At 50.1% G+C, this 27,420-nt stretch overlaps 4 protein-coding genes across 4 annotated transcripts; 2 read left to right on the top strand and 2 right to left on the bottom strand.

Annotated features, from left to right (window-relative positions):
* Positions 1-2: 2 nt before the first annotated feature.
* Positions 3-4,220, bottom strand: CSUI_000126 (gtpase activating protein for arf protein; the record flags this gene model as incomplete). The annotated part of the gene is made up of 5 exons (XM_068060360.1): positions 3,044-4,220; positions 2,085-2,191; positions 1,025-1,119; positions 373-461; positions 3-24 (listed from the first exon to the last, which is right to left on the bottom strand). Coding segments are annotated over exons 1-5 (504 nt in total), but the record flags the coding sequence as incomplete, so codon positions are not given.
* An 852-nt stretch (positions 4,221-5,072) lies between these two features.
* Positions 5,073-9,100, bottom strand: CSUI_000125 (uncharacterized protein). Its single transcript, XM_068060359.1, has 2 exons — positions 7,586-9,100; positions 5,073-6,514 (listed from the first exon to the last, which is right to left on the bottom strand). Exons 1-2 carry the CDS (start codon positions 8,307-8,309, stop codon positions 5,814-5,816), a joined length of 1,425 nt encoding a protein of 474 aa, XP_067927666.1. The 5' UTR covers positions 8,310-9,100; the 3' UTR covers positions 5,073-5,813.
* CSUI_000124 (nuf2) lies at positions 9,099-20,415 on the top strand. The gene is made up of 11 exons (XM_068060358.1): positions 9,099-10,720; positions 11,511-11,623; positions 12,683-12,769; positions 13,778-13,961; positions 14,699-14,801; positions 15,514-15,586; positions 16,341-16,437; positions 17,407-17,583; positions 18,180-18,419; positions 18,705-18,862; positions 19,334-20,415. The coding sequence occupies exons 1-11, from the start codon at positions 10,286-10,288 to the stop codon at positions 19,737-19,739; spliced, it is 2,073 nt and encodes a 690-aa protein (XP_067927665.1). The 5' UTR covers positions 9,099-10,285; the 3' UTR covers positions 19,740-20,415.
* Positions 20,416-21,574: 1,159 nt separating this feature from the next.
* Positions 21,575-27,420, top strand: CSUI_000123 (adaptin n terminal region domain-containing protein; the record flags this gene model as incomplete). Its single annotated transcript, XM_068060357.1, has 5 exons — positions 21,575-23,390; positions 24,009-24,187; positions 25,400-26,041; positions 26,286-26,539; positions 27,213-27,420. Coding segments are annotated over exons 1-5 (1,842 nt in total), but the record flags the coding sequence as incomplete, so codon positions are not given.

Raw genomic sequence — 27,420 nt, 5'->3', positions numbered from 1 at the left:
AACAACGCACACGAGGATCTTCACCTGCAGCAAATAGGAAGAAAGAAACCCAGCAGTGCAACGAGAGAGATGGGAAAAAGGTGTACATACACACGGCTCTGAGCACACAACCTCTTGACTGAAAGAGCGATGTCTGCATTCATAACTCCTATTCCCCCTGCATGTTTCTGGTTGTTTTCTCCTTGCCCAGACAGACACACACATGTTGCCTTTCTATAAAGAAACAAGAAGAGCGTCGCGTTACGATACTCTGGAGATTCCCTCCATGTCGATGCGAAGACATAAAGATAATCAGAGCGACAAAACGAGGTGTGCAGACATATACGCTTTTTCATCTAATAGTCATAAGTGGCAGTCTCAGCTTCCTCTTACCTTCTTCTACAGCTTGCCATGGCTCCGGCAACCCCTTAGGAACAAACGACTTTCTCTCGTACTTCATGCGAATCCAATTCTCCATCGCTCTGAGCAGCAAAGAAACTCGCTCTCTATCCATCTATCATCTCCATAACATGGCAGACCATCCATCTATCGCCCGGCTAATAGATAGGTGCCACGTGCACATACCTATATACAAGCAGAGTCATCTACCTTCGGAGTCAAACACCATGAGAAACAATCATCTTAGTTGAAATTCCACATGTCCCCACCCCTGACGGACAGACAACAGACAGTGCCATACACGAAGATTAAACCAAAGAGAACACAGAGAAGATACAAAAGAGACGGTATTCACAGGAACAAACGACCTTCAAACTCAAACTGCCTTTTCACACCGGTGAGTGGCGCTGCTCCATATGCAACGGGCGTACAAGAGACACAGGCGAACACACGGAGGTTATACAGAAGAGGTGAGAACGGGGCAAGGCTTCGAGAAGAGAACAACGCACAGGGAGACAAGCGAAAGATGATCTTGAAGATCCAACAGCTGAGATCTATTCAGAAAGAGAAAGGGAAAGGGTGTCCAAGGCGAGGACTTGTATGAAGATAGTAATGGTAAGAGAGAGATGAGGATCGCATGACTTACATGGGATCATCTCCTCGGGTAGCTTTTTTGTAATCCTTCGGCAATCGGTACTCGTAGTACTCATTGGCTAGCTCGTTACCAATGCTACGAACCGTCTGGAAGAGACGAACAAGAAAGAAAGTCACGACAGAGAACGCCCTTGAGAAATGCTCTAGAAGTGTATGTAAACCGCCACAGAAGATGGACAAGTATCTAAGGCACAGGTGCCCGGCCCTACAACACACGCGCCATGACACGGCTCCCTTGACAAACATACACATACACTTACAGGTATCATTCTGTTTCTTTCTGTTCTTGAATGCGCGGCATAAGAGAGCAAGACACATCATGTATCTGTGCACAGCATTTCGAGATGTTCGGTAAGCACACTAACATGTGAAACCATAGCTCTCATGCTTACTTTGAGTCATTAGTGCCTGCGTATACGTACACATATATACGATAGCTGCAGCATGCAAGAGTCTATAGGGGGATATTGTATGTAGAAGGTCGTGGAAAGCTTCAACACACACGGAAACACTTCAACCATACACATTCCTATGTGTATAGATATATATACATACCTGTATCTGTACACACAGGCAAGTTGGCCTTAAAGACAAGTCCTACCGGTGTGTACTGATGAATGCAACGATGTAAAGAAGAGTGCATTCAAGAAACCTGATGGAGAGAATAACTAATGTAGCTAGAAGCGATCTTCTTCTCCGTACTGTAAAGAGTAGGAATCACCATAGAAGACCAAGAGAGATAAAGCGAGATCTACATAAAACTAGACCGATGTAGAGAGAAGAACAAGGCAAGCGCTTGGAAGAATAAGGACTTGTCCCCGAATAAGCGTAAGGCAATGCCCTCTCGAACTTGAGATCTCAAAGCTGTCTATGAAACGACGGAGGACTAGCTGAAAGTATAACGCTTTCCCTGTCTCCCGGGAAGGAATGAACTTGATTCCCTCTTCGAAGCGAGGGAGCTTAAGAAGAAAAGAAGGAACATGATATGAATCTAGTTGGAAGTTCAAGCACGAGAAGAGAGAGAAACCCCTCATATGAATGCTAGTACATACCTCAACCCACTGCCAAGACCATCGATCAAGAGTCGCCGACTTCACTTTACTAATGTGAACACCCATCTTCCGATGAATACCACTGCACTCCAAACAGATGAAGATACCTGCATGCTCAACAGATGATAATGAAAGGACAGAGAAAATTCTCTTCTAGAGAGAGACAAAAGAAACCGCAGAATCATCATCGAATGAAGATGGACGGACCATCCTATAACAAAAGACCCGGGTTCTCAGGCTGCTCCTGGCTGAGACAAGAAGTTGAACGCTATAAGAATACCAAATTATACATGGAGCTTGAAACTATCTGAAAGAATGTAAACAAAGCAGATTTGAAGTCCCTTCTACGGGCACAGCAAACCCTCGAGTCTAATCTCTCTCCGCCCTATGATAGAGTTTATCCACATCTCTCTCGCAGAATGGCGAGCAGTCTTCGCGCGTAGGCTATGTTGACTAAGATACGCTACTTTATGTCCACGTTTCGTTCTGATCCATTTCATTGAAGCGAAGCTTTCAGGTGGCCTTGGAATGAAGTTTTTTATACAAGAGGATTCTTGGTTGTATGAAAACTCCTCAATGGAGCTGCCGCTAAGGCGATGTTTGAGTATAACACCCCCTCATACCATAGTTGGCATCCGGTCAAGTGTCTCGGCGTATGAGAGAGCCTGATGATTCGCTACTCCTCGGTCGGGCCATCCTGCACTCCTGCGATCCACAACTGGTCCGGGGGGGCGTAACTATACGGCTGATTAACACGCAAACCGGTCTTCTGCGCTTGCCGCCGAACAGAAAGATAGAAAGAAGGAGAAGGTAGGTCCCTATTTTGCCACATACCTAGTTAACCGATAAAAGATATGGTTTGCCTCTGCCTCTCACTGAAGTATATCCTTTGTCCTGCCCTCGTTTCCCTTCCTCGCTTTGGAGAGAAACCACCCTTCTCCTGTACACGTTTGGCTTACCTAAATTGACGGAGGCCCATCGTGGGTGCTTGGCTCCACAGTCAGCGCAAAGCTTGTTACCGTTGCGGCTAAGAGCTTCCTGGAGAGCCTCAGCAATTCTCTGCTCATCCCCCGGCTGCTGTGTATGAACCCTCCAGCCGCTCGTCCCGCCTGCGGGGGACGAAAGGGGAGGAGCTGCCGTTGCCGTTCTCATCGAATGGAGAAGAAGAGACAGGCCGAGAAAGCGAACTCTGGGAAAAACACGAAGACACTCTAGGGGGGCTCAACAGCTACAAGGAAGCAAACACTTCCATCGAGCAAGAGGAGATTCAAAACTGTAAGACTACGACTCTCAAACGGAGAACCTTCAAAGACACTCAGAGAATGCGTGGCAAAGACGTCCCCACGCTTCACGATCCCAAGTCTGCTTTTTCAGTCAATGCATAGCGAAGAAAGTACGCGCGTGAAGTCCGGTGTGAGAAGAATCTGCTCTGCGGAGACCCAGTTGAACACAAACGAGACAAAATGCGTCAGAGAAACTTCGCTGGGAAGAAGATGGCGGGAAAAAGTATAACCAGGGGAGAGCGACACAGGAACGGGAGCCCGACCTCGGAGGGAAGCCACTACACTGTCGGGTCACGCGACAGCATGGGGGGCTTCTTCTGGTGGCGCAGGCGAGTAGACAATGAAACAAAAATACTGCCACAACCTGATCAAGTCTTTAACATGGCTTCCACAGAGAGGGAAAAAGTACGCGGGTGGCTGGAAAAAACTGAAGAGTCCTTCGCGTCACGTTGTGACCAGAGCGGCTTGAGAAGATGAGGACAGCCACAGACACCACAGCTTCCACGCGGACCATCCAGTAGCAATGGATTGCAGAGAAAACGCAGCTTAAATTGGACGGACACTAGACAATTACGCGGCAAATAATTGACTTCGGGACACTCGAGAAAGTGGTCGGACGTATGGCTAAAGACCGGAGTAGACTACTACATGAACACCGCAGTCCTCGCAACTGCCTGCCAGACGTTCAGAGCTGTACCGGGGTGCCAGGCTTCGTCATGAGATTGCTGCGGTGTTATGCAGCATACCAACAGGTGGACAGCAAAGTGTGTCGTTTGCCAGTTGAGAGAAAATCTACCAAAGAAAAGAGCGAAAAGCGTTCGGTACAACGACTCCCTCGAGGAGATTCAGTCCGTGACCTCGTAGAAGTGGACTTCGGCTCTTTGCAAGCTTATACAGGGTAACCAGCAGCGGGAAGAGTATGCTGTCTGCATCTTGCATGCCACTTGCCGATGGAGCTTGCCTCGCGGGAGACCCGAGAGCGCTTTGCACTTGCTTGTTGTTCGTCGGCGAAGAGCAACCAGCTGAGATGTGTCTGACGTGCAGGAAGGACAAGAGGTCTCGGTCCCGTCGACGAAAATCAGTTACTGGCTGAATCGTGTGCGCTGCTTCTTCACATGTGTTGTCTTGCTTGTCTTCTATCCTATCTATCGGAAGAGCCGGCACGGCGTAAAGAGCGATTGGTTCCGATGGTAACAGAACTGCAGCGCGGGTGCTGGCTGCAGCAGGAAGACCGTGAAGGTTTAGCAGATACTTCCGTTTTCTTTCGACCTGCAGCAGGTGGAAAATGCGGTTGGGATTTACCCACAGATGACTATATTCAAACAGAGAGAGCAAGGAGGTTGATCTCTCGAAATCGTAGTGCATCTGTGTGGGTAAATGATATCCACGAACAGCCCTCGAAGAACCCGGAGCTCCGCCGGAGGAGTCTACCAGTTGATGCTTATTTGAGACCGATGACACAACGCTGTAGGTGATCTTGCTATTTGATTCCCCGAGAAATCGCGAGCCACACCGGCCGCCTCGGACAAGTCGGTGAAACCACTTCTGCCGAAAAATCGCAGGGCGGTCTCGCTAGTAGCCTAGGCCAAACAGACGGCAAGTCACTACCCTACAAGCATAGTTGCCGTACACTACGACCACGGCACGGCAGCCATCACTTTCCGGGCTGCAGCATCAGCCACCCTCCGTTTTGCCGACAAACTTTCTGCGGGAGGAGGGGTATCAACTTCCTGACGCTTCTGCCGCGGGGAGTGACAGCTTTGGAATCTGCCGTCCACGACAATAGCAACGCATCAGCTTCGGTGGGGCGTATGAGGTAGTTTGAGTGTATTCGTTTCGGTCGGCGTTCACTAAAGGAGGTCCAGGGTTCCTCGAACTCCGCCCGGCTCAGTGCTGGAACCGCGCGCCAGGACGAACACTCATGTTCTGAAGGCGACCAACTGCATCCTGCCCTCCGTTATTCACCCCGTAGAGTACCTTTAAGCTCTTTAAGCTCTGCACTGTGTAGTCTTCGTACAGTGGTCTTGGGTAGTCTTGATGAGCCTCCGCAACCGGTTTTGATAGACGTTGTCTTGTCCACGGAGGCGTTGTTCGCCGGATCGGGGAACTACCTCAAAGTGTAAGACTTTGGAGAGATCTCAAGTGGTAAAAAGACGAGAAAGTCTTTTCGGGGACGTGAGGCATTGACGATAAACTAAGACACACACAAGATGGCAAGATAGAATAACATTCACTCCTCTCGCTTCAGAGGAGCCACCAAGCACGCTCAAGCGATCTGAACTTTCTGACGTCACCCCTCTATTGTGTTGGACATATAAGATACGCTCATACATCCCAAGACGCCTCGACCAAACGTAGGCCACCAAAGGCCACATAACGTCTTCTCCCACCGTCGTTCCCTCTTCGATCTTAACAGTCTGTCACAACCGCCATCTCCGCAGTCTGCCTACATTTCCTTATACAGCCCAGTTTCCATCTCGCTTGGAGCATAAATGTAATTATCACTGCAGCCTGTTGTAATCCGTAGCTGTCCTGCAGCTTCCGGCTTCTCCTCTTTCTCCGTGGACCCTTCTTTTAGCCTTGATTTTCTGCGTCCTGGTTCTTCGTCTTCTCTCACTCCTGCTTCCAGGAGTTCCTTCTCCTCTTGTCGCCTCTCCAACTCTGCTCGTCGCATGGCTACACTACGCACAAGGCCCCGTTCTCTGTAGGGCCACTTCAATAACACTCCATACAGATCACGTAGCTTCTCCATTTCATATGGCTCGTAAGGATATTGCGGATGATCTTGTCGTAATACCGAGGGGAAATGAGGTTGGGGTATGTGGTCTCCCTCTTGAACTTTCTTAATTCTTCTCTCATCTTCGTCTCCTTCTTGCCCTCCTTCTCCATCGTCGATGCCGACAGTAGAGACATTGTTTGCAATGAGTTTATTCACAAACCACCGAACCTCTAGATCACGGGCGATGAGATTCTTCACTTTCGAATCCTTTAGGACATCGAAAGGGGGGGCAGAGTAAGCAAGAATTGAACCGTTCTCTCCATCCAGACGCAGATTCTGATCTACAAGGACTGCAGCCCAACGAGACAGTACGACGCTTGTGAACTCTCGGCTCTTGATGACACGACACTCCTGAGTTCGAAAGGTCCCTGTTCCAGTGCAACAGGAAACCGACAAGAGAGAGGGAGTGAAGGAAAAGAGAAACTTCAAAAGGAAACAATGTCAGTGCCAGTCCCCCCCCTCATCTACGAAGAGTCACCTGTCACCATCACTATGTTCGCTTTTTGCCTCAGCATGGCACAAACAAACCAGCCGTAGTACCTCACAACGAAGTCTATTGGACTGGATATAAGTACACATGGATAGACATCCATGTGTACATTTACAGGGGTTACTGTTCACTCATACACGTTCACCTACTGGACTGTAATAACTCATGTTCATTTCTATCCATTCTCGGCAATGCCCAACCCCCCCTTCAGCCCGCTCGTTTCCTCCCTGGTCCTCGGTCCGTCTACAGATGTGTACGTGAGAGAGATTTTCGGGGGAGACAAGCCAGACACAGTCCTCGTAGCAAGAGAGCGTCTGCGTACAGGGGGTCCCGCAATGAGCCCCGGTCGATCTCAGGCCAACAAGGGGCGAGACCAACCGGCAACTGCAGTCATACTTTACTCCGTCTCTCCACCAACTCCGACCAACTGCGTGAAGTCCACCCTTTAACTTGTCCAGTTCTGCTTTGTGTCTGTCACGAAGAAGAAAAAGCCGTTTTGCCGTGTCTATGGGATACACAGTCACCCAGCTATTCTCTCACACTGCCCTAGCGTCCACTTGATTCTTTGTAGACGTACATCCACATGCAACGCGGGAACTGCTTCGTCTTTCACGGTCTTCGGGGTTACGGCATAATACGTGCAACTCTAGACTTCTCTGCTTCCGATCTCCTCTAACGCCCTGACCGGGGACATGCACTTGTACAGAAACAGGTGTAACATGCACGAAGGCCTGCATACATGGGTCCTCATACACACACCAAGCAGTAGCTAAGAAAAGACACCCCGGCCAGAGAAGTGCGAGTGAAACGAACAGGACAGTCCGAAGATCTAAAAAAGTGGAGCTCGTCGCAAACAAGCTAAGCACGGTGTCCTTCGAACGGTAAACAGACTAAGAAAGGAGGTCACGACCTGCCACCTCAAAAATCTCCTTTCTCCCTAGCTTCTTACCAAAACGTCTCAAGAGAAGGTTCTGAAGATGAGTCCTGGTGACTGAAACCACCATCTCACGGTGTACGGCAGATCGGAATCTTGGAGATAGGCCAGGCGAGGCAGATGAAGAAGAGAGAGTCGAGGGAGATGATGTCGAGGAATTTGACGTGGAAGACGACATGTGTCTTTGTCGCCCTCGAGAAGCAAGACAGGATACGAGCGGCTGTCCTAGACGTCTAGAAACCTCCCCGGTCAAGGCAGCACATGCGCTATACATGCTACTGTGATATGGGAAGCCAATATCTGAGAAGGACAAGGATGAAGGAGAGAAAGACGAAGAATGAGGGAGAAAGGACGAATCACTAGGGTGAGACCCCCCAGAGGATGTAAGCGACTCTCGCCGTCGCCGTACAAGGCAAGGGGGAATGCCATTGCATCCAGAAAAGAAAAGGCGACGGCGAGAAAGAGTCGGGGAATCCTGGACAAGGAATCGAGGAGAGAGACATTCAGAAGAAGAAAGGCTTTTTTTCGGGAGTCTATTTCTGTCGCTGCAGCAGTATTCGTGAAGAGCCGAGACAGGATCAGGTGAGGGTTGACTTGCTGTGTGAGGACGCCCTGTTTCCACAGTAGCACGAAACAGCCACCGGGATCGTCCGGGGGAACTTGTAAAAGGAAATACAGGGAAAGCGGAAACAAAAACGCGTCTGGGTCTCGCCATTGGAGACGAAGTTAAGAGATACATGGCTCCTTGCCCTCCTCCTCTTGAAAAGAACACACTCACGAGGTGTGTGGAAACCTGCTGGGACGTCAGTGGGATGTCCCACTTTCCTTTCGGCCCTAATGGACCTGCTGGTCTCCTTCACCAAGCCATATCAATGCTTTTCGAGCGGAAGATTGCAAGCAACGACTTTGCTACTGTGGTTTGTGAACTGAAAAAGCCATCTGTCCATCACGTGCTCTCCCTACAGCAGGTTCCCCACATACGGAAACGTTGAGCTGAACTCTCTGGCGGGATGCTTCCAGTCGGTATTAGCACCGGGAGAAGAAAGAACTAAGCGGAGCCGCCACTTCTCGCAGACCCGCGGTAAGTCTCTTTCCCCCTTCTGTTGCTCGAGAATCCTGGCAGCTGCGTACGGCAAGAACGACTGGACAAGTTGGGAAGAAAAGGTAAGAGAACAGTGAAGGTTGCAGAGACAGCGATAGAGGGAAAAATCAAACAAAAGCATTTGCCTAGGGCTTCCAAGCGACGACAGATGCAGTTCCCTACACACTCCGGTGCGAACTCGCCTCGTAGGAAAGAAGAGGAAGGAAAAATACAGATCAAAGCAGAGGTGTCCTCCTTCTCGACAAACCACAATGGGGGACAGGACGAGGGTCGAGTAGCCCCGATCCACCGCCTTTGAATCTCAACAACACAAGCTACGGCTTTGTCGAGGAAGCCCCGTGAACTCAAGTTTCCCCAGTTGTAGTCGGAGAACCTTTAACCACCGCCACCATCAGAAAGAAGCGCGACAGCGTAGTACGTGTGTATCGAAATTCTGTTCGAGGGGCCTACCAGACAGGAAGATGGAGATTCCCGTACAGATCTCACAGCAGGATCCAGCAGTTTCTTATGCATGCATGCGGTTGTCTGTTCGGACAAGAAAAACTCGCGACACAAGGGGCCTTCCTGTGTTTCCTTCTACCATCTAGACGTCTCCACTCCAAAGAACTTCATCCCCTTTGACCAAGGAGCACCTGTTTGAAGGAGACAAGTCTCAGAAGGAGGCTGAGAGGCCAGGAAATATGAGTCGGAAGACAAGCCGGTCGCGGCGAAGAGTGTGCGTTCTTCTGTCTTCAAGAAGACCCTTCAACGCGAATCAAGAATTCGGACAGAAGGCAATCTGTCTTGTTCCACCGTCACTTCTGACGTCTACCAACCCTGGAGTATTCCTGGCCTTTCACAGGTGGTCCCTATCATCAATTTTCTGAACTGGGTGGTATTCGATGAACCCCAACAGATCCGCTAGATTTTGTTTTCACCCTTGTCTCGTGGCCATACCCCGATTCTGCCTCATATCGTTTTCGGTCTGTACCTAACCTACTGGTCGGGTGTGTGTGAGGTGCTTCTGTGGCTATTCTTCCGCCGCGACTCCGTGTGCTTCCAGCTTTCATCCTCGGGTGCACGATAAGCATGCCTCAAGGCATGAGTCCTCTGACTCACACGTCAGAGTTGCTATCCGCTTAGCAGAAGGACTTCTGCTCACGTTGGCTCATAGTGAGAGTCGGCTTATCTGGGATGCGGGCGGCGGCTTCATAGGGAGAGTTTTTTTCTGTTCTAAACCATTTCCTGCCTTCATTCTCTGGTTAACTCCTACCGACCCCCTTCACAGCACAACGGCCGAGTCGTCTCTCGACCAGCCCTTCTTCGTTCACTTCGTCAGCCGCACGTGGCAGAAGGGCTTGCCCTTTCAACATCCCATCGGCTTACTCGCTTTACTCGTGACTCCCCGCGCCTCTATTTCTCCTCAGCCTCTGTTTCCTTCTTTCCTACCTCTTTCCGACATCACCTCTCCTTCACACACAAGCTCCGCCTGCAACAAAGATCCGAAATGACAGCTTCTTTCTGGATCTCCTTTCCTTCTCCGTTCGTCACTGCTCTTGAATAACCAACCTCGCCGCCCAAACCTGCCCTTCGCCTGTTCTGCGCCACCCCTGCCCGTCGATAGCCTCTCTTCAATGTCTTCTTCGTTGTACGGGGGTCCTCGCAGCTCGTCTGCATCTCCAGTTGCATATGGTGATGTCACGCATCAAACGATGACGTCAAACTCTCTCAATTCGCATGCTACTTCAACTTCTCCTCCTTCTTTCTCTTCCTTTGCATCTCTCCAGTTCCCAGCTCAAAAGCCTTCTCCTGTCCCTCCGGGGGGGACGGGACTGCCGCCTTCCTCTTCTTCTCCTTTCTCTCTTCCGGCTTCTCATACGTCTTCAGGCTTCTTCTCCAATGCCCAGGCAGCATCAGGAGCAGGAGCAGGCACCAATGCCAGCTTTTTCTTGCCAAGTACTTCACAGGGGGGAGGCGGTCGCTTGAGTTTAGATGAGATCAAGCGAGAGTTCGCCAAGTATAAACTCGAGTGCCCTGACTCGATGTGGAAAGACCCTCAGACTGAACAGGTAACGCGGAGAGCGCCCGAGGTTTGCAGCGGCAATCTTTCTTCATACGTAGGATACCATCGATAGAGGTATCCAGTCTGCTTCCTCTGGAAAATGTTTCTCTCGAGCATAAAGATCTCCTTTCTTTCTTGGGATATTATGAAGCTCCATGTCTCTCGTGTCCCCCTCGTGTCCTTCTCTCTTTCTTGATCTTTCCTGAGTTGCCTTTCTAACAATACCTGGTGAGGACCATGCATCTTCTGTATCTCCAGGTTGCAACTGTAGAGTGAGCTAAGAGATCTCCTGTGCTTTTCTACTCAGATGTCGACTTTCGTACCTCGTGGGGCGGCCCCTTTTTCTCCTGTGTTGGAGATACAAGTTAAAGCGGCGCCCATCCTCGTATCAGCGTCTGTCCACTTTTCTTTTCTCCGGCTTAGGTATTCTCAGTCCTCTCCCCCTATAACCCATACTATTCTCCTTCCATACGATAGGCAGTGTTCTTTCTCTTCTTCTATATTGACCCGGACGTTTCTTCGTTTTCTTTTTTACTTTTCACCTCTCACATTTTCTCTTCTTCTGCCTGTCTCTTCTCGCGTCGTGCCCGCCTTCGATGTCCTCTCCTTATTTTGGTGACGTTTTTCTCTCTCTTCTGTCTCTCTCTCTCCGTTTCTCTTCCGAGTTCATTTGAGCTTTGCGCCTCCTCGGCTGTCCCAGAACAGCACGACAGTCTAGGGTGTGTGTATGTCTCTACATACACACTCTCGAAACATAGCTCTCTTCTCTTCCTTCTTATCTTACGTTTCTTGCTTAGGTGCAGGGACTCTATTCCTTCGCCATCGAAATGATCTTCGGTCTGACGGTGAACGACGTCCGAATCGAAGAAGTGACAGGAGATGTCAGAAGTTGTTTACCCTCAATTGATAGGTAGATGACCGACTTCTCCCTCTCTCTCACTCTCTTCTGGTTGTTGTCTCTTCGTCCCCTCTTCATAAAACATGCCCCTTTGCGACTACTTCTCTCTCCTTCTTTTACTTTTCTGACTACCTGCTGACTCCTGGATTGTCAACCCCTTTATGTGCTCGGAGGTGTTCCGCTGTCGTTTCTTCTCTTTTTCTCGGCAGCATTTCTTTGTTTTTCTTTCTTTCCTTTCGGCGTCTGTTGGATATTCTCGTATTAGTTGGTATCGTCCGTGGTTGAATCCTACTGAGCTTCTTTCGTCGCTCTCCTTTACAAAGCTGTTTGAGAAAAACTGAACCTGTTTGCCTGGGTTTCTCTGTATATGTACACAATCCAGCCTAAGCAAGACAGTCAGATCTTCTTTCTTTATTATGTTCTTTCTTCAAGCATCTCTTGTCAAGTAATTGAGGTGTTCATAACGCCACGCGCATATCTACTCCAGCGCGACGTCTTCATCCTGCTCTCTGCGTGGAGTCAGCCAAGAAGAAAAGGACTCTCAACCATTCGTGTGCAGCTCCATCATAGTATCCTGTTCTAATGGGGACTTTCCTCTCTATCGACTGGGCATCCAGGGGTTTACACGCGGGTAGCGTCACTTTGTCTATCTGTAGCCATGAGGTACACGTTCAGATATGTGTTTTATGAGAGGAGGGCTCATTAACACATTCGCCTGACTGCGTAGCATGTTACCTCTTTACACGCGGCGCATGCACAGGGCACATCGACTAAAAAAGAATGCAGCTAAGCCGCCTTCTGTGTGTTGACTCGGAAGTAGACTTGCCAAGTTCAACGTGTATGTACACCTAGGTGTATATACGTATATGGGTTCGAGTTCTGAGATGAACCAGAACTGGCATATCAACCGTGTAGGGATCTTGGTTCGTCCTTTTCACCAGGTTCGCAAGCAATAAAAAGGCCTAGAAAGCGGAGTCATCTCTAGGTGTCCATGGAATCTATCTTACGTAGCTTTCGGCCACAGTCGGCTCGTGTGCTTCTGTTTTCTTTCTCTCTTTGTCTTCTAACCAGCTTGCAGTTTCTATCACAAGACGGAAAGCTCCACGCGAAGGCCATTGGTAATCTCCGCTTCTTCCGTCTATGCCAGAGGTTGAACAGGTAATAACTGTCAGACGTCATCGCTTGAGGCCGCAGTTCATAGCTTTGAGAAGACTCTTGTTCTCGACTTCTGTTTCTATTCACTCAATAGCGCGAAGGCTTCTTTCCATGTGTGCGTCCTCAGTCCTTGGCTGCCGGGGGGGGAGGGCAGGAGAGGCTATCAGGAGATGATGTTCCGTGTATGTTTCGAAGTGCTTCAAGGCAGCGACAAAACTCAGCGGATGCCATGAACTTCGTCACCTGCTTCAGTTGGACTAAACACTCTAAACGCATGTGCATGAAGACTGGTAACATTACTAGTCTATGTTGTGTAGGGATTCATTGCCTGCTCGAAAGCGCTTAATCTTCGCACTCTAGATCACACTACACCCTCTATTCAATGCGTATGTCCGTGTTCTTCCCCTCTCCCTTCCCCCTCTTTGGTAAAGGAACTAAGGGGCTTTCCCAAAGTCCATTCTCTTGCCATCTCAATAGTTGTTTTTCCTTCGCCCTACTTCTTCCTTTCACTCTAGGAGGTCGTACCCACATGCATTGGTCTTCCTGATACAACTGATGCCGCGGTTGTCTCCCTTTTAGGGTGCGCTTTCATTTCGTTTCTTTTCCTTTGGTAGTTCGTTCTTCGGCTGCTAGAGCTTGTCGCTAGGAAACTCGTCGCTTGCTTTTCAAAACTGCACTGGGATGTATATCAAGCAAGCCTTGGTCGGAAATCCACCTTCTGGATGGACTGCCGCTGAACATTACTCTCAATGAGGCTATTTATCCAAAGATACGTCGAGAGAAAGAAAGTGCTGTGTCTGTCTCTAAGGTCATCGAGATCCATGGGTGGCTAATTTGGTCTTCTCACTGTGAGAGACAACTCAATGGTTCTTTCTTTTCTTGTCTTCACTCGTGTTTCTCTCAACTTGTCTTTCCTTCTTGTTTCTTATTCACTTTTCTTGACCCTTTCTTTCCTCCTGCTTGTCCTTCTCTTCTTCTGCTATACAATCGCGGTATATTAACCTTGCACAGGGTTCTAGGCCTTCCAGAGTTCTCTCGAGAAACATTCGCATCTCCCACACCAGGTGGTGTCCTGCGAATGGCCTCTGCTTTCTGTTCGTTTCTACGCGTAAGGGAGGGCCTCATGAAGAGTTTCGAAAGTCAACTGCAACAGCGTGAAGTCTTACAGCAGAACCTTCAACAGCTCAGTGGGAATGTAAGTAATAAGCTTACACTGCTTGCTTCTTCACACTTGCAGTTGTAATCGATCTCCTGCTTCTCCAAGTCATCAGCCGGAGTAGCATTCCTTGTTCAGGTGTGTGACAGCAGCCGCTGATCACCTTGGCTGTATCTAAACCATTTTTCTTCACGTCGGTCTATTTAGTCGGTCCCGAGGCAAATCTTTGAGGAGCCCGCTTTTCTTCGAACTTTCTATTTTTGAGCGTCGCATGAGTCGTTGAGTTAGGAAAGCAAGTGCGTTGTATGTTGGTCATGCGTCTCGCTATTCCACGTTCGTAGCCGAGAACTAGACTCCTCGGGTTTCGTGGTTCTCAATCTCTCGGTTGCCGTCTGACTCCTCTTACGTGCTAGTGCAATGTATAAGCCGAATTCCCTGCTTCCCCAGACAACCAACTAAAGCCGTATTTCTCTCTGTCTTTTCTCTACGCGTCTCCGTTGCCGATGAAGGGACCGCCCCCTTCTCTCAGTTTGCTTGACATAGCAACAGTATTCAATGCGCGAAGTCTCAGAAGAAAGTTTCCCGATTTTTCCCGGACTTGTTTATCTATTTGTGATCGTTCGTCCCTCTCTCTCTCTCTCCTCTTCTTCTGTTTTCTAGTTCCTCTTCTCTTCGTTCTTCAATTTCAGCTTTCTTATGCAACAAGCACTCCCTCTGAGTAATCTCCCTTGTGGGCGCCTTGCATGCCTCGTTGTTGATATGTCTCTTTTTTTCAGCTGCAAATGGTAGAACAGGAGCTTGTGCGGTTTCGAGCAGAGCGTCAGAGCCAGGAGGCTACTGTCAAGCAGCAGAAAGAGCAGCGAGAAGAACTGGAAGGAGGTGTGTTTCTCTTTCTGTTTCGCGGGTCTTCTCCATTTCTTTCTCTCCGTTCATTTGAACAATGCGCTTTGAAGAGCGCGACACGACAGACTTCCAGGGCAGAGCGCGGTGCATAGAAAAGCATGGAGGGAGTATACTTCTGAGCGGCTTCTCGCTAGAAGCATCAACCGAGACAAAAAATGGGATAAGAGTGTCCTGTCCTGTTACTCCTTGGACTGAGGAAACCAACACATGAGGGTAGAGTAGTTTGTATCGAGGGATACAGGTCCAAGTCTTCAGCTACGGTTTATTTCAGCTCCAGAGAGTAGGGGGTTACGGAGACTTCTGTGCCGTGTCTTCTTCCCTTCGTTGCCCTCTCCTCTCTGACACTTTTCTGCCTAGTAGCACGTGCATGCATAGACATGTGCAGGTGTGCACATACATGTACGCAGCAGGTCTACGTACACCTCGCGAGGACATACAGTTAACTGTGAAGACAGTCAGAACAGAGTGTCACGAGGCCCCGGAAAGGTAAGCGGGGTGCTGCAGCTTGTTCTGGCCTCCTACAGTCTTTGAAGTTTCAGCTTGTAGGTCGTGTACTGGGAGAGCTATACAACGCACCAGGCAGAAGAACAGGTGCGTGTACAAGGGCATTACAAAGTTGGTTCGTACCTCCTTGTAGTTGCTGTTCTTTTATGAAGTGCTTTCTACTTATCTTTGGTCTTGTATTCAGAAATTCGAGACCGTCACACCGAACTAGGAAGATTGGTAGACGAGTTCAAAGAAAAGAAAACTCTCTATGGAAGGTCAGTGAACTCAAGATGAGTTTCTTCTTCCATGTTCGATTTCTTCTATTCTCTTCCTTGATGTGCAAAGTTGTAGTATATCGACCCTTCTGTTTCTTCTTATGGTGTTCAGAGTGACTTATCCGGCCTGTCGTTCTGATGCGACTTGTCACTTCCATCAAACGCGCCAAGTTCCTAATCTGTGGCGCCCAGTCCTTAGCCTAAATCACTCTACAGAGCGGACCCGGGGTTGTTATACCGAGCTGTATTCTGGGGCAACAGAAGAAGAAGTGAAATCATGAATACAGACGTGCTATGCTCAGATCGTGGTTCGAAGAGTACATACTTTGATAGCACTTCTTAGCAGTCCAGCTGTGTCCCTAAGCTAACGCAAGCAGCACGTCGTTCATCCTCTCAGATGCCTTTCCGCATGTACACGGTTGACGAGAGGGACCAGGTAGCGCTGGAGCAGTCTACATGCCTAGACAGACAGTTCATACAAGATAACGAGGCGGGAAACACCTGGGATCGGACTCGCAAGCCGAGCGTCAAAGTGACGAGTTACACAAAGCTCGCCACACCTTCTTCCACGTCGGCGCCTCGAATGATACCACATGTAGGATCGAATACAGGCAAGTAATTGATCATGTCGAAAGCACTGCAGGCGTCTGACGTACATGGCTTCCATCGTTTCACTTCTTTTCTCCATGATCAAGTTCCTCGGCCAAACGGTTGTCTGTTGTTCTCCCTCTCCCTTCCTCTTGTTTTTCTGAAGACTGGAGCTCGAAGTTGAGGACCTGCGCTTGGAATTGATGAACCTGCGCCAAGAGAAAAGTGATCTTCACGATCAGATCGTCCATTCACCTGAGAAGGTAGAAATGTTTTCTGTTCCCGACGAACTTTATTACACTCTCGCGTGCCTCTCCTCTTTCTTCTTCTCTTGTTGGTCTCCAGCTCGAAGGCATCTAGTCTGTCTTCCGGTGTGGTTTGTTTCTCTCACCAGCGCTCTGCTGCGTGAGTCACGACAAGCTTCGCAGTGAAAGTAGTAATAGTAGCGAGAGTAGCGCTGATTCTCTTGTATCGTACGGTCTTGTGTACTGACCTCACAACAGCATCTGAGAGACTTGAGCAGAGGGGAAACTGACACCAGAGTCACACCAGTGCTAAGTGACGAAGACGTGTATAGCAATACTTGTCCTGCCAAGCGAGGAAAGGAAAGGGAGAGTTTGGGTGAGACTTGAATGAGTGAGTTTCTAAAACGGATTTCGGACGAGATTTCGTCATGGAATCGAAAATTTTCTCCAATGGAAGAGCATGCTGCGGCGTATATACTTCGTCAACGCTTCTCGTGTGTTTGTACTTTCCTTATGTGTCCTTACCCACCAGGAAGGGATGGCGAATTCCATGACTGCAGACTATGGAAGGCTCTTCTGTACTATCCTCTGTGTTATGTATGTGGCCCTGTGTCTACGCATACATACAAGCGATGTCATGGAATTTCTGTTTCTCTCGTCTCTTCGGTAGGACACAGCCTACGTCAATTAAGAGAAATAGCGATCTAGAGACCACACCACGGCCACGCGGTTGTTTGTACAGACAGCAGAGAAGCAGAGGAGAAAGATAATGCCGTCTGCTTTGGAGTTAGGAGCCTTTCTCTGGCAAGTGTCGTGTGTTTCATTTGCCTAGTGTGGAGGTCGTGATGCCCATTGTGTATAGTCGTTATGCACATGTTTGAATACAGTATGATGTGGATCTGTCTATACGTTTTTCCAGCAGTGTGAAGTATCAGTAGGTACTGAGAGAAGTGTAGCTCCTGTGTATGATTGTGTCTTCTTTTGAAGCTGATGGAACGTCGTGACGAACTTCGGCAGCAACAGAAACGATTGGAGGAGCAACTTCAAAACCTCGAGCGCGTTGCTGGGCGGCATCAACAGCTTCTCCAGTCATTGTGCAAAGCTCTGAAGAAGGCTAAGAAAGCCTTGAACTTAGTTAATGAACATCGAAATCAAATACTTGGGGTGAGGAAGCCAAACAGTTGAGCGGACTGCCCTTCTTCCCTCGGGAAGAGAGAACAAAGACAGGCTAGCATTCAGTCTCTCTCGCTTTTCTCTCCCTATCTGATAGGTCTTACCTCGCTGTCCGTGATGATTTTCTGCATGTCTCAAACCTTCACTTGAGTGATTCCATTTTATACAAAGGGGTGTTCGAAACCGTGGACTGATGCTGGGCTATCTGATGCCCTACCGCCACTTTAGCACATGTGCTAGAAGAGGCAAAGCCTCTCCTTGCATGTTCAGACAGACCTAGACACTCATTTTGTTGAAGACGCGATGTCTGTGAACTCAAGCCGGAGATACGAGTTACGCATAACGACACTTTCACTCTTTTCTGTCTCTATCACCCGATCGTACACTCTGAAGCCTGTCTGTCAGCCTTCGTGTACAATCAGATTCCCCTTACGTAGCCGCTGTTTTTGAATGGCCATTGGAGAAAACTGCTTCAGAGCTGGTAAATCTCGCCGAGGAAAGCTCTCGAATCAGTGTTACATTCTCGTTGGTTTTTGTTTGATTCTCTCGTCTTCACGATGCAATTGTGGACTGGACTCTCTTCTCAGCCGCATGCCGCGTTTCGTAGTGAGATGCGGACACGAGAGAAATTGCATAAAGAAGTCTCCGAAAATCGACAACGTCTTAATCAAAGGGTGCAGCAGCTTCAGAATCAGCGCCGTGAGCTCGCGAAACAGCTGGAGGAGTTGCAGGACCGCTGTGACGCGGAGGAAAGGGAAATGCGCAGACAGCTCACAGAAACTCGGAAGGAGGCCGAAGAACTCAAACTAGCCCTTGCGGCTCAGCAGGTAAGCATGGCACTCATTCAGCGCTTGCCATGATTTCGGCAGTGCCCTATCATATATATGTATAGCGGCCTCCTCACGCGGGCTGCACGATAATGTCCTTGTGGATGAATGGAGAATGTCCTCTTATAGCATTTAAACACGCTATCCGCCGAGCGAGGCCGGCCAGAGCGACTTGTCTCGGGGATAGAAACAGTAGAGCCACTCAATCAAGTCTTGACGATTGTGTTCGACGTTCACTAGTATCGCCTCATTGGTGCGCAGCTTGTCCCGGTGTTTCTTCTTCAGGAGGACACCACCTCTTTGCTCTCTCAAGCCAAGGACATCGAGAAGTTACTGCACGAGCAGCGTGAGCGCCAAGATGCACTGGTTCGCGCCATTGACGAGCAAACAGAGAAGCTGTATGCAGGCTTTCAAACGTATATCTCTCAGGTTGAATTTCTCAGGTATGCTAGCTGAATGGAAAGGAAGAACACTTTCCTGAACGGGGAGAATACTTATTTGTGTCGTTTTCTTTCTGTTTGCCATTCGGAGGATAGCTGTGAAGGCTAGGTGCTCCTCTTCTCCCGGTCTTGCAGTACTTGGAGCTGGGACCAGTGCACAGGCAGAACGCGAGAAAAACTATTTAAGCACGGGCTCTTTCAGCGCACATCGCCACGCACCGTCGTTTTTAGCGAGTCAAAACAGCCCATGTCGTGCACCAGCATCACGAATTGACCGGGGCCTGAACAGCCCGGTTTTTCTTTTGGTGGTATTTTCTGTGTCTGATTGGGTATGCTGTCTGTCATTGGCCAGCAAGACCATCCGAGGCCCGCTGCGTGCAGATCGACTGTTTACCAGTCGGCGCTGTTTTGGGAGAGGCGGTTCGAAGAAAATCGGAAGGCTGGGTGCATTGCTTCTTTTCCTTTTTTCTGCAGAGGGCAGATGCCTCTTTCCCTCGACTTGTCTCAGAGCGCATCTTTTCTTGTAGATCGGCATCCTGAAAAATCACACGGTCTCGGTAGCCAGGACACGTCTCCAGAGAAATCTCTAGAGCGGCATTCGCAAACTCGTCAGAGTTCGTTTCTAGATGAAAATGAGAGCCTGAACTCCAATCGACCTGCGCACACACTCGGGCAGGCAAGCGGTTCTCCATGTTCTCCAAGAAGAGAAGACGTTTCCGGTGTGAGTTTCTCTCCGGCTAAGGACCGTGCGAAGAATGAGGGGGGAGGGTTGAGCATAGTGGATTTACAAGAGGAGGAGGAAGGATCGGCAGAGCCTGTCGAAGGAGAGACGCAGGTGACAGAGACAGACGGAGAGCGAGGCTCGAGTGGAGGTGGTTGAGGTAGACAAGCCTCAACTTTCTAAGCAGATGGCTGTGCTGCTGCCGGGGTTGCACTGCGGTGTTGAGACTAGACAGCGACCACGCTGAGGACAAGCGAAGACTAGTCATACTACCATCCGTGTGGACGAGGGGCGACGGAGGAAAAAAAGGATAATACCAAAACAGCTTCTTCGTCTTGCTACAGGAGAGTTGAGAGGCGGAGCGCGACACAGTCAGTGACACAGTCCCAAGGAAGGACACCTGCGTTCGGTCGCGTGTGACTCTCATGAGCGAGTCGCCCTGGTGTTTCAGATAGCTCACCATTAATTATTGTACAGAGCGAACCTTAAACGTAGACGGGTGTCGTTTGTATGTGTACCCCGGCAGGACACCCCTGCCCCATTACATCACTACACAACGTGAGGTACGTGAGAAATCGCACTCATGTGTTTTGCCGTTGGCATTTCTCTGAGAGGCCAGTGTCTCTTCATCACTCGCACTTATCGTGTTTGCTCGCAGCCGTTTAGCTTATCTTGACAACCAGGGGCAGGCTGATCAATCAAGCCGCATGCATCCCGGGGTAGGATTTATTTTTTGAAGCGTGTGCGGCGTCAAAGCACGCTTATTTCATGAATGGACCATTTCTTATTAAACGAGACTGTTACTTGTCACTTTCAAAAGCAACGTCTTGGTAAGGTGACGGCGGGTGACGAGCCGACAGTGTAGTGTCAGGATTTCGGTGTCTCGTCTCTTGTCGACTCTATCACGCGCGCTTGCTGCTGCGGCAACGTGGGGAGCCGCGGAGATATCTCCGGGCATCGGAGTCCAGGTGGCTGCAGCTCCTCGGGAAGGGTTCAGCCGAGAGAATGTTGTGCGCGGCTTTCCGTCATGGGACGTGTTTCTTGTCCGGAAACCCAAGGGCCCTGCTCTTCGGCAAGAAGAGTGCTATCGGAGTTCTGCTGATGCACGTGCGCTCGCGAACGGTTAGATCCCTTCAACAAGCCGCCACACACTACCTCTTCTCTCTCCCGGCTTTCTGATTTTTGACTGAAAGTCACGCTCGGTGGCTCCCGAAACACAAACTGATACACCCATGCCACGGAAAGGTGTGCAATGTATAGGCTGCGACAAGAACTAGCTGATTTCTGGCCCAACGAAGAGGCCCACAAAAAGTGTCGCCCTCGTGGCGGGCGATTTGAGTCCCCGCCGTCGAATCCTCTTTCGCTGAAGGAACCACACTTCTGCGCGGAAGGAGAGTCACCTGAAAGAGTTATCAGGCGGGCGGTTTCATCGAACCACGCTAATCGGTAACAGCGGGTCCAGGAGACAGCTAAATCATGCCGAAACTGACTAAAGTAGTAGCCACCTTTGAACGATTGTTTTTTCCGGGCATGGTGCAACTGTGGTGCTGTCTGAAACGAGAATAGCAGTCCGGCAGTAGCGCCCGGCGCCCCCATCCTGCCTCTAACTTCAGAAGACGGCATGTGACAAAAAATAACCACTTCTAGTCGACTGAAAGGCCAAGCGCCAAGAAATCTGTCATTGGCCAACGAGACTGAGCGCACGCGTGGCTCTACGCACCATGCAGGAACTAGTATTCAGCGCACTGCTGAAAACATGTTCATTTCTTCAGTCGCCAATTTGCAAGCCATCCCCAGTAGCGCGCGCTCGCGTAGTGTATACTCCAATCTTTGCCTGAAGAGGTGCTCCCTTGTCACAATAGGAAAGCCAGCGCAACCCAAAAGGGGCGCGAAGGCGTGCCTGGATCCACCTCAACCGCTCTTGCTCGAGTGGAGCTGAGAGAATCTACTGCTACGAGGGTGTGTCAGCAGACGTGCTGCAGCGACGCGAGCAAGCAATCAAGCTCCGGGTGGTCCACTCTCATTCGAGCACAGGCAATGTTACTCACTTCGCCAGCCCGCGCAGGGGCAAACAGACTGGCATCAACATACAGTAAGAGAGGCTCTTGAAGCTAGCCCGAAGATTGTGGTGCGAACGTTCTTGTCGGAGTCCCAGGCGAGCAGGCACCCCCCTCGCGTTGAGTCAGCCAGCCGAGATGTTAGGATTGACTCCGAGACATGAGAACGCATGCGGTCCAGAAGCAAACAAGGACCTTCGTCAGCCCCAGGGAGCAGCCCTGCAGCAGGCTGAACTTCGAGACACTGACAAGGCAAACTGCTAAAGAATGTGAATCCTCAACAGATGCTCTCCCGGAACCCTCGCCTTGAGTCGAGGATGCTGTGACACTGCTCAACTGGCATTGTCCGCTTACTTTTTGCTGCCATGCTCTAGCAGCGCCGGAATTCTCCGCGTTTCTGTGTTCTTTTGTTTTCCGTTTCCTTGTCTGGCTTCCTCTTTCAGATACGTTATAGGCGCTTAGTTGCACGACCTTGGTCACTGTCTCTGCAGTCCTTCTGTCGAGGTCTCCCTCCCGTCTGAGATAGTCCCTTGCCTTGTGAAGACTGCCCTGTCTCGCCTGTCCCCGGAGCTGGCCAGGTCGCGGGTGCTAGTAGTTCTGCGCTCCCGTCTGGTTCAAGAAGGATTGGGGCGGAGCCCTAAAATATCGCGTAGGCGTCACCGAACATGCCGCTACAATTTTAGCGAGTCATATGGCGTGCCGCCTCCCGTCCTTCTGCCTTCCAGCAGCTCCTGTGTCAGGACAGGTCACTGAAGAGGCCTCAGCGCCCGCGCGGAGGAGGACGGTGTTGGAGGAGAGCAACTTTGGCACTCTCTAGACGTCTCTTTTTTCCTCGCGGTCCCTCCCTCCGGCACCACCTCCAACGGCGCTTGGCCTTTCACAACTCGCACTTTTTCCCATCCGCGCGTGTCTCGCTCTCTCGTCTTCGTGACTGTGTCGCTTCCAGTCATTTCTCCCTCGGAAGACGCTTTCCTTCTAGCCTTGAGCGCTTGTCCGTACCTGCCTGGCGTCCGCCCCTTTTCCCGTCTCTTGTACCCCGTTTTTCTTTACCGCCTAGCTGGTGTTCTGTTGGTGGAGTGATACGTTTGCGTCCTTCTTTGTAGGGCAGCTGCTCTTCCGTCATCTTTCTCTGGTGCAGCGTCCCTCCGTGGACCCCTTGCTGCCCGTGGACTTCTTGTGGGCCTTTCCGCCAGGATGTTTCAATCCCGGGGCGGAGGCTCGCTCCCCTCTCTCATTCGAGGGCTGCGGGCCGCACAGCAAGAGGGTACAGAGGATGAATTTCTTTCAATCTGTCTTCAGCAGATCAAAGAGGATCTCTTACCTTCGAGCCCTCCAGCCGGCACGAGAGGAGGTGGCGGAGGTGCCTTTTCCATTATGAGCCGGACACCTAGTCCTAGCGCAAGAAGCACAGCTCTCCTGAAACTTGTTTATCTACAGATGCTCGGTTTCGATGTGGGGTTCGCAACATTTGCAGTCATCGAAGGCATGACTGTCCAGTCCTTTACTTTAAAGCGCCCTGCGTACGCAGCGGCCGCCCTTGCTTTTGCTCGTCCTGCTTTATCGGGAGGAGGACGGAAAGAACCGACCCGGAAGGTGGGAGGCGAAGGAGAAAAAGGGGAGGAGAAAGAAGAGGAGGAGGAACAAGTCACCAAGAACTTCGCGGACGAGAAGTCACAGCAGCAGCAGGCTCTCTCTCTTCTGACAACGAATCTGTTCAAGAAGGACTTCAACAGCAAGGAGACGCATGAGACCAGTAAGCCGTCTTTCTCAGTGATAGAGAACATAGCTTTTTGTTACGGGAGGGAGAGGACGCTGAGAGGCGCTGAGCAGAAGGGACAGGGAACAATGTCCCGAAGGAGACGCGTGAACGGGAGACCTAGTAGGAGCTACAGGTTCACAGAAGTCCGAGGACGTACGGAGCACGGTGGAGAGCCCGGGGGGAGGGGGGGGGAGAGGAAGGAGAAAGGGTGAAAGGGGAAGTGTGCAAGCTGAGGTCCTTGAAGAAAGTTTGTTTCCCGCAGGCACATTAGGGGGAGGCAATGATCTCGTAAAAAGGGCCAGGTTGTCTGATAGAGGAAAGGAGCTCGTCCCGTTATACGGGCGCGTCGGACAGGCCATACAGCGCAGGTAGCTGAAACGTAGAGTCGTAGCAAGAAGACACATGTATAACGTAGAGGTGTATAGTATAGAGATGGGCTTTGCCTCACCAATCGCCATGTCCGTAGACTTGTGATGAACTTCCACTGTGTTTGCTGGGACATCTTGTTAGAAAAAAGGAAGAACCCTTGGATTCTACTTCTCTAGAAGGCGATAGAAGACCTGACTCAGGATGGGTAGAGGAATCACTTTTTCTTCTTTCTGGTTTGATCAGGCCTAGCACTGTCAACTCTCTCAGTCATGTCTACTCCGGAGATTGCAAATGCTTTGCTCCCTGACGTTCTTCTTCTTCTCTCTTCCTCGCGGCCGATGCTCCGCAAAAAGGCAGCAGTGTGCTGTACCCGTTTCCTTATTCAAGTTCCTGCACTTCTTCCTTCCGCTTTCCCGAAGATCGTAAGCTTGTTTTGGCGAGCTGCGCATGTGGAAAGTCTTTTTTGCGGACTACCGGCTTGCCTTGTGTATATGTGCTTCTCCTTATCCGTGGTGGTGTTGCTGAGGTATGAACAGATTTATCTTTTTCTCTCTTTATTCAGCTGTACACATGAGGCACATCTCGCCACACGGACAACTGCTTTGTCTTCCTTCGCCTTCTGCTTGTTGTGGCCGTGTTCCGCACGAATTTCGTGCGCGATATGATAGCGCGGCACCTCGGGGTGCGGGAGTCGAGTTAAGCGAGTGCTTCTGGTAGGCGGCACTTCGCTCCTCTTCTTCATACCTTCTAGAGAGATCACCTCGACAGTGGGATTGCACTGATGATCTGCATGCTCACGCATATATGCAGTAGTGCATATCCCTCGGATACGCAAAATCGTAGCCCCGCTTCTTTCTCTGTCGCTTGACTTCGCTGAAGTTGCGATGGGCGACGAACGTGCACGGAGGGAGTGCCTCATGACTATGCATGCATTCTGCTTGAGTGTGTACGGACGCCATGGAAGAAAAAGGCTTGTTGGCGCAAGTGTTTGACGCCAATTGTCAAGTTCACATCTTTCTCGGCTTTCTGTACCTCTATCAGAGAGTGTCACGTGGTAGTCCGTATGTATTCATTTTGTTCTCGTTTGTATGTAGTAGAAGCAGTTAGTGTCGATCCAGGAGAGGATCGGCGCGAACTTCTTGAAGTCACAAGGGAGAGGGGGGAGACGGTGTTGAAGACTGTAGATAGACTAGCGTTGTACTGGGAGCAGTCAATGAGTGTTTTTTCTGTCTCTCTGGTGAGGGATGCTCCTTGAGGAATCACCAAGACTTGTGGCGGACGTCCCTTTCCGTCTTCTTGCCAACCACTCTGGTCCGTTGAGGTTGTTGACGGTGTGAAGTTCTTTCTGCACTTTCGGCTTTGCACACTGCCGCGTATCTCACCGTCTTCAGTTGCGGGGTGTATGCCATGAATGTGGTTTCATACGGGCCTGTCGGAGGTACTGTACTTGGGGTGTGGACTTGGAGGCATGGGCAGATGGTTGCTAGCTGTCTGACTTGACGAGCTAGGGTTTGCAAACGTGTGACTAAGCACACGCGATAAAGAGGGGTGAGCGAGGCGGCTTCGTTTCCTCGATTGGTGCAAGAAAGCAGGAATAAAGTTCTTGTCTCACCGTTGTGTTTTTGACTTCACAGCGCCAACAGCTGATGGTAGAAGAAGATCCCACGGTCATCAGCTGTCTTTGTTCAGCTCTTCTTCAACTTGTTGAACAGAAGCCTCAGCAGTATCTTGCTCTTGCGCCTCCACTCTTTCATCTGCTTTGTAGCAGTACAAGCAACTGGTTGTCTCTTAAACTCTTAAAAACATTTGCGCTTCTCTGTCCTTTCGAGCCTCGTCTTCCTCTGAAACTCCTTCAACCTCTTCTCTCGTTGCTTCAGCAGAGCCGGGCGAAGAGCGTTGAAGTGGAGATTATCCGGCTATGTCTCCTGCATCTCCCACTGCAAAACGCAGCAGAGACGCTTGCCGAGGCACGACTGAGTGACGCCTCCTTAGCTGCCTCCGCGGCTGGAGCTTTGACTGGAGACATGGGAGATTCTTCATCTTTTTCCTCGGACACCAAGAGTAAATCTCTGAAAGGAGATACCGATGGGTCTGCTGATCCTGCAGTTACCCTTCTTGATTTATGCATATCCAAAATAGCCGCCTTGCTATCAAGCGCAGATCGCAACCTGCGATACATAGGCGTCGATATCATGGCTTCTTTATTCTCTTCTCGGAGGGAGTTCGCCCGACTACTTGCTGCCCTGATTCCCAACTTTCAACAGCATGTTCTTCAGGTGGGACAATACACTATGGATCTTGTTTCTCTCAGCCATAGACTGAAAGGTTGTCAAACTCCGTATTTTAGTGAGTTTGAGAACCTTCTCTCTCGCTCTTCATGGCACTAGATCTCTTCGTCTCTGTTCGGTCTACCTTCTCTTGGCGGACGAGAAGACTCGACGTTGTGTACGACGGCACAAGTAAGGTAAGGATGTCTCTAAGTCTGTACGCGGGTTTTTTTCGATTTGTTTCACACACCAGGCAGCAGAAGAATGCGACTCAACTATACGATCACGAGGGGTGGAGCTTCTGGCGAACACGGCAACCACTGCATCATTCCCTGCTATTGCTGAGCAGCTCGTCACGGCAGCGAGCTCACAAGAACGGCAGCATCATCGCCGATTTCAGCAGCAAACGAAGCAGTCGAACGCTGCAGCCGGGGGCGAAGCTTCAGCAACAACAGTTGCTAAGATACGTGCTGATTTTCTTCTCCCCGTCTTACGCTTGGGAGCCGAGTAAGTTACGTCAGCCGATGAATCCCCTGCAAGGGGACAAGAATATCAGCAGATTCTTCCTGGTTCCTGGGACTACGCAGCAGCTGGAGACATTTCAGATAGCCTAGATGCTGCTGTAAAAGCCCAAATTGCTGATCTTCCGTGTTTTATGAGGAGTATCTTTCCCATCAAATCCACACCCCCATCGATATATGGTGTTGCTTTTCGCGTGGAGGTGGCCAGTGCAAAAGATGAGTTTGCATGAGTTCTCAGTGGCGCATGCAAAAAAGTATCAAAGAGAACAAATGGCTGTAGTTTCATGTGTCCAGTCATCCTATGTTATTTTGTGAAAGGTCCTCGGAGCTTTTACTGTCCTTCTGTCTTTTCTTTTGCGTTTGTCAATCTGCTAGTACATATTAATGTTTCAAGCTATCTCTCCTTTCTACGAACCCAAGTTAAGTAGTAACAGGTGGCCCTACTACTGTGTCTCCTAGTGTATCTTCATCGACAACGTCCATATATATATACATATATGTATAGATGTATAACACCTAAGTAGACAGTAAAAGACCGCAAACTCCCATGGAAATCGCTGGCAACAGTTGAACGTTTCAGAGTGAAGACTGAGATCGGGGGAGTTGCCTCAGTGGCTTCGCAATGCTTTCTTTCTTTTCCGTTTGTTAACTCCTTCCAGGAATCACTACGCTTTGGTAGAAGACTTTGAGTGGTATCTTGCACTCCTAGCAGACATCGCCGTAGAAGGAGGCACTTCCCCTGTCTTGGGCTGTGGAGCAGGTGGAACAGATAACAGCGCCGTGGGGGGTTGGTGCTCTAAGGAAGGATTTTTGACTGGAGGCTCAGATGCGGAGCAACAGGTCTCTTTGCTTGTTGCTGAGCAACTG

This window comes from Cystoisospora suis (assembly GCF_002600585.1).
Source record: "Cystoisospora suis strain Wien I chromosome Unknown contig_49, whole genome shotgun sequence".
Classification (NCBI taxonomy): domain Eukaryota; phylum Apicomplexa; class Conoidasida; order Eucoccidiorida; family Sarcocystidae; genus Cystoisospora; species Cystoisospora suis.
Note: the sequence above shows the minus strand (reverse complement) of the source record. Positions and strands in the feature narration are given on the sequence as shown.

What these genes read in the sequence shown, in the direction of transcription:
- CSUI_000125 (XM_068060359.1), bottom strand. Translation starts at nt 8,309, where the DNA reads ATGTATCTCTTAACTTCGTCTCCAATGGCGAGACCCAGACGCGTTTTT. An exon ending in CCTTCTCTTGAGACGTTTTG is followed by an intron (nt 6,515 to 7,585) that starts GTAAGAAGCTAG and finishes GCACTGGAACAG; the next exon opens with GGACCTTTCGAACTCAGGAG.
- CSUI_000124 (XM_068060358.1), top strand. Translation starts at nt 10,286, where the DNA reads ATGTCTTCTTCGTTGTACGGGGGTCCTCGCAGCTCGTCTGCATCTCCA. An exon ending in TGTTTACCCTCAATTGATAG is followed by an intron (nt 11,624 to 12,682) that starts GTAGATGACCGA and finishes TCTTCTAACCAG; the next exon opens with CTTGCAGTTTCTATCACAAG. An exon ending in CTATGCCAGAGGTTGAACAG is followed by an intron (nt 12,770 to 13,777) that starts GTAATAACTGTC and finishes AACCTTGCACAG; the next exon opens with GGTTCTAGGCCTTCCAGAGT.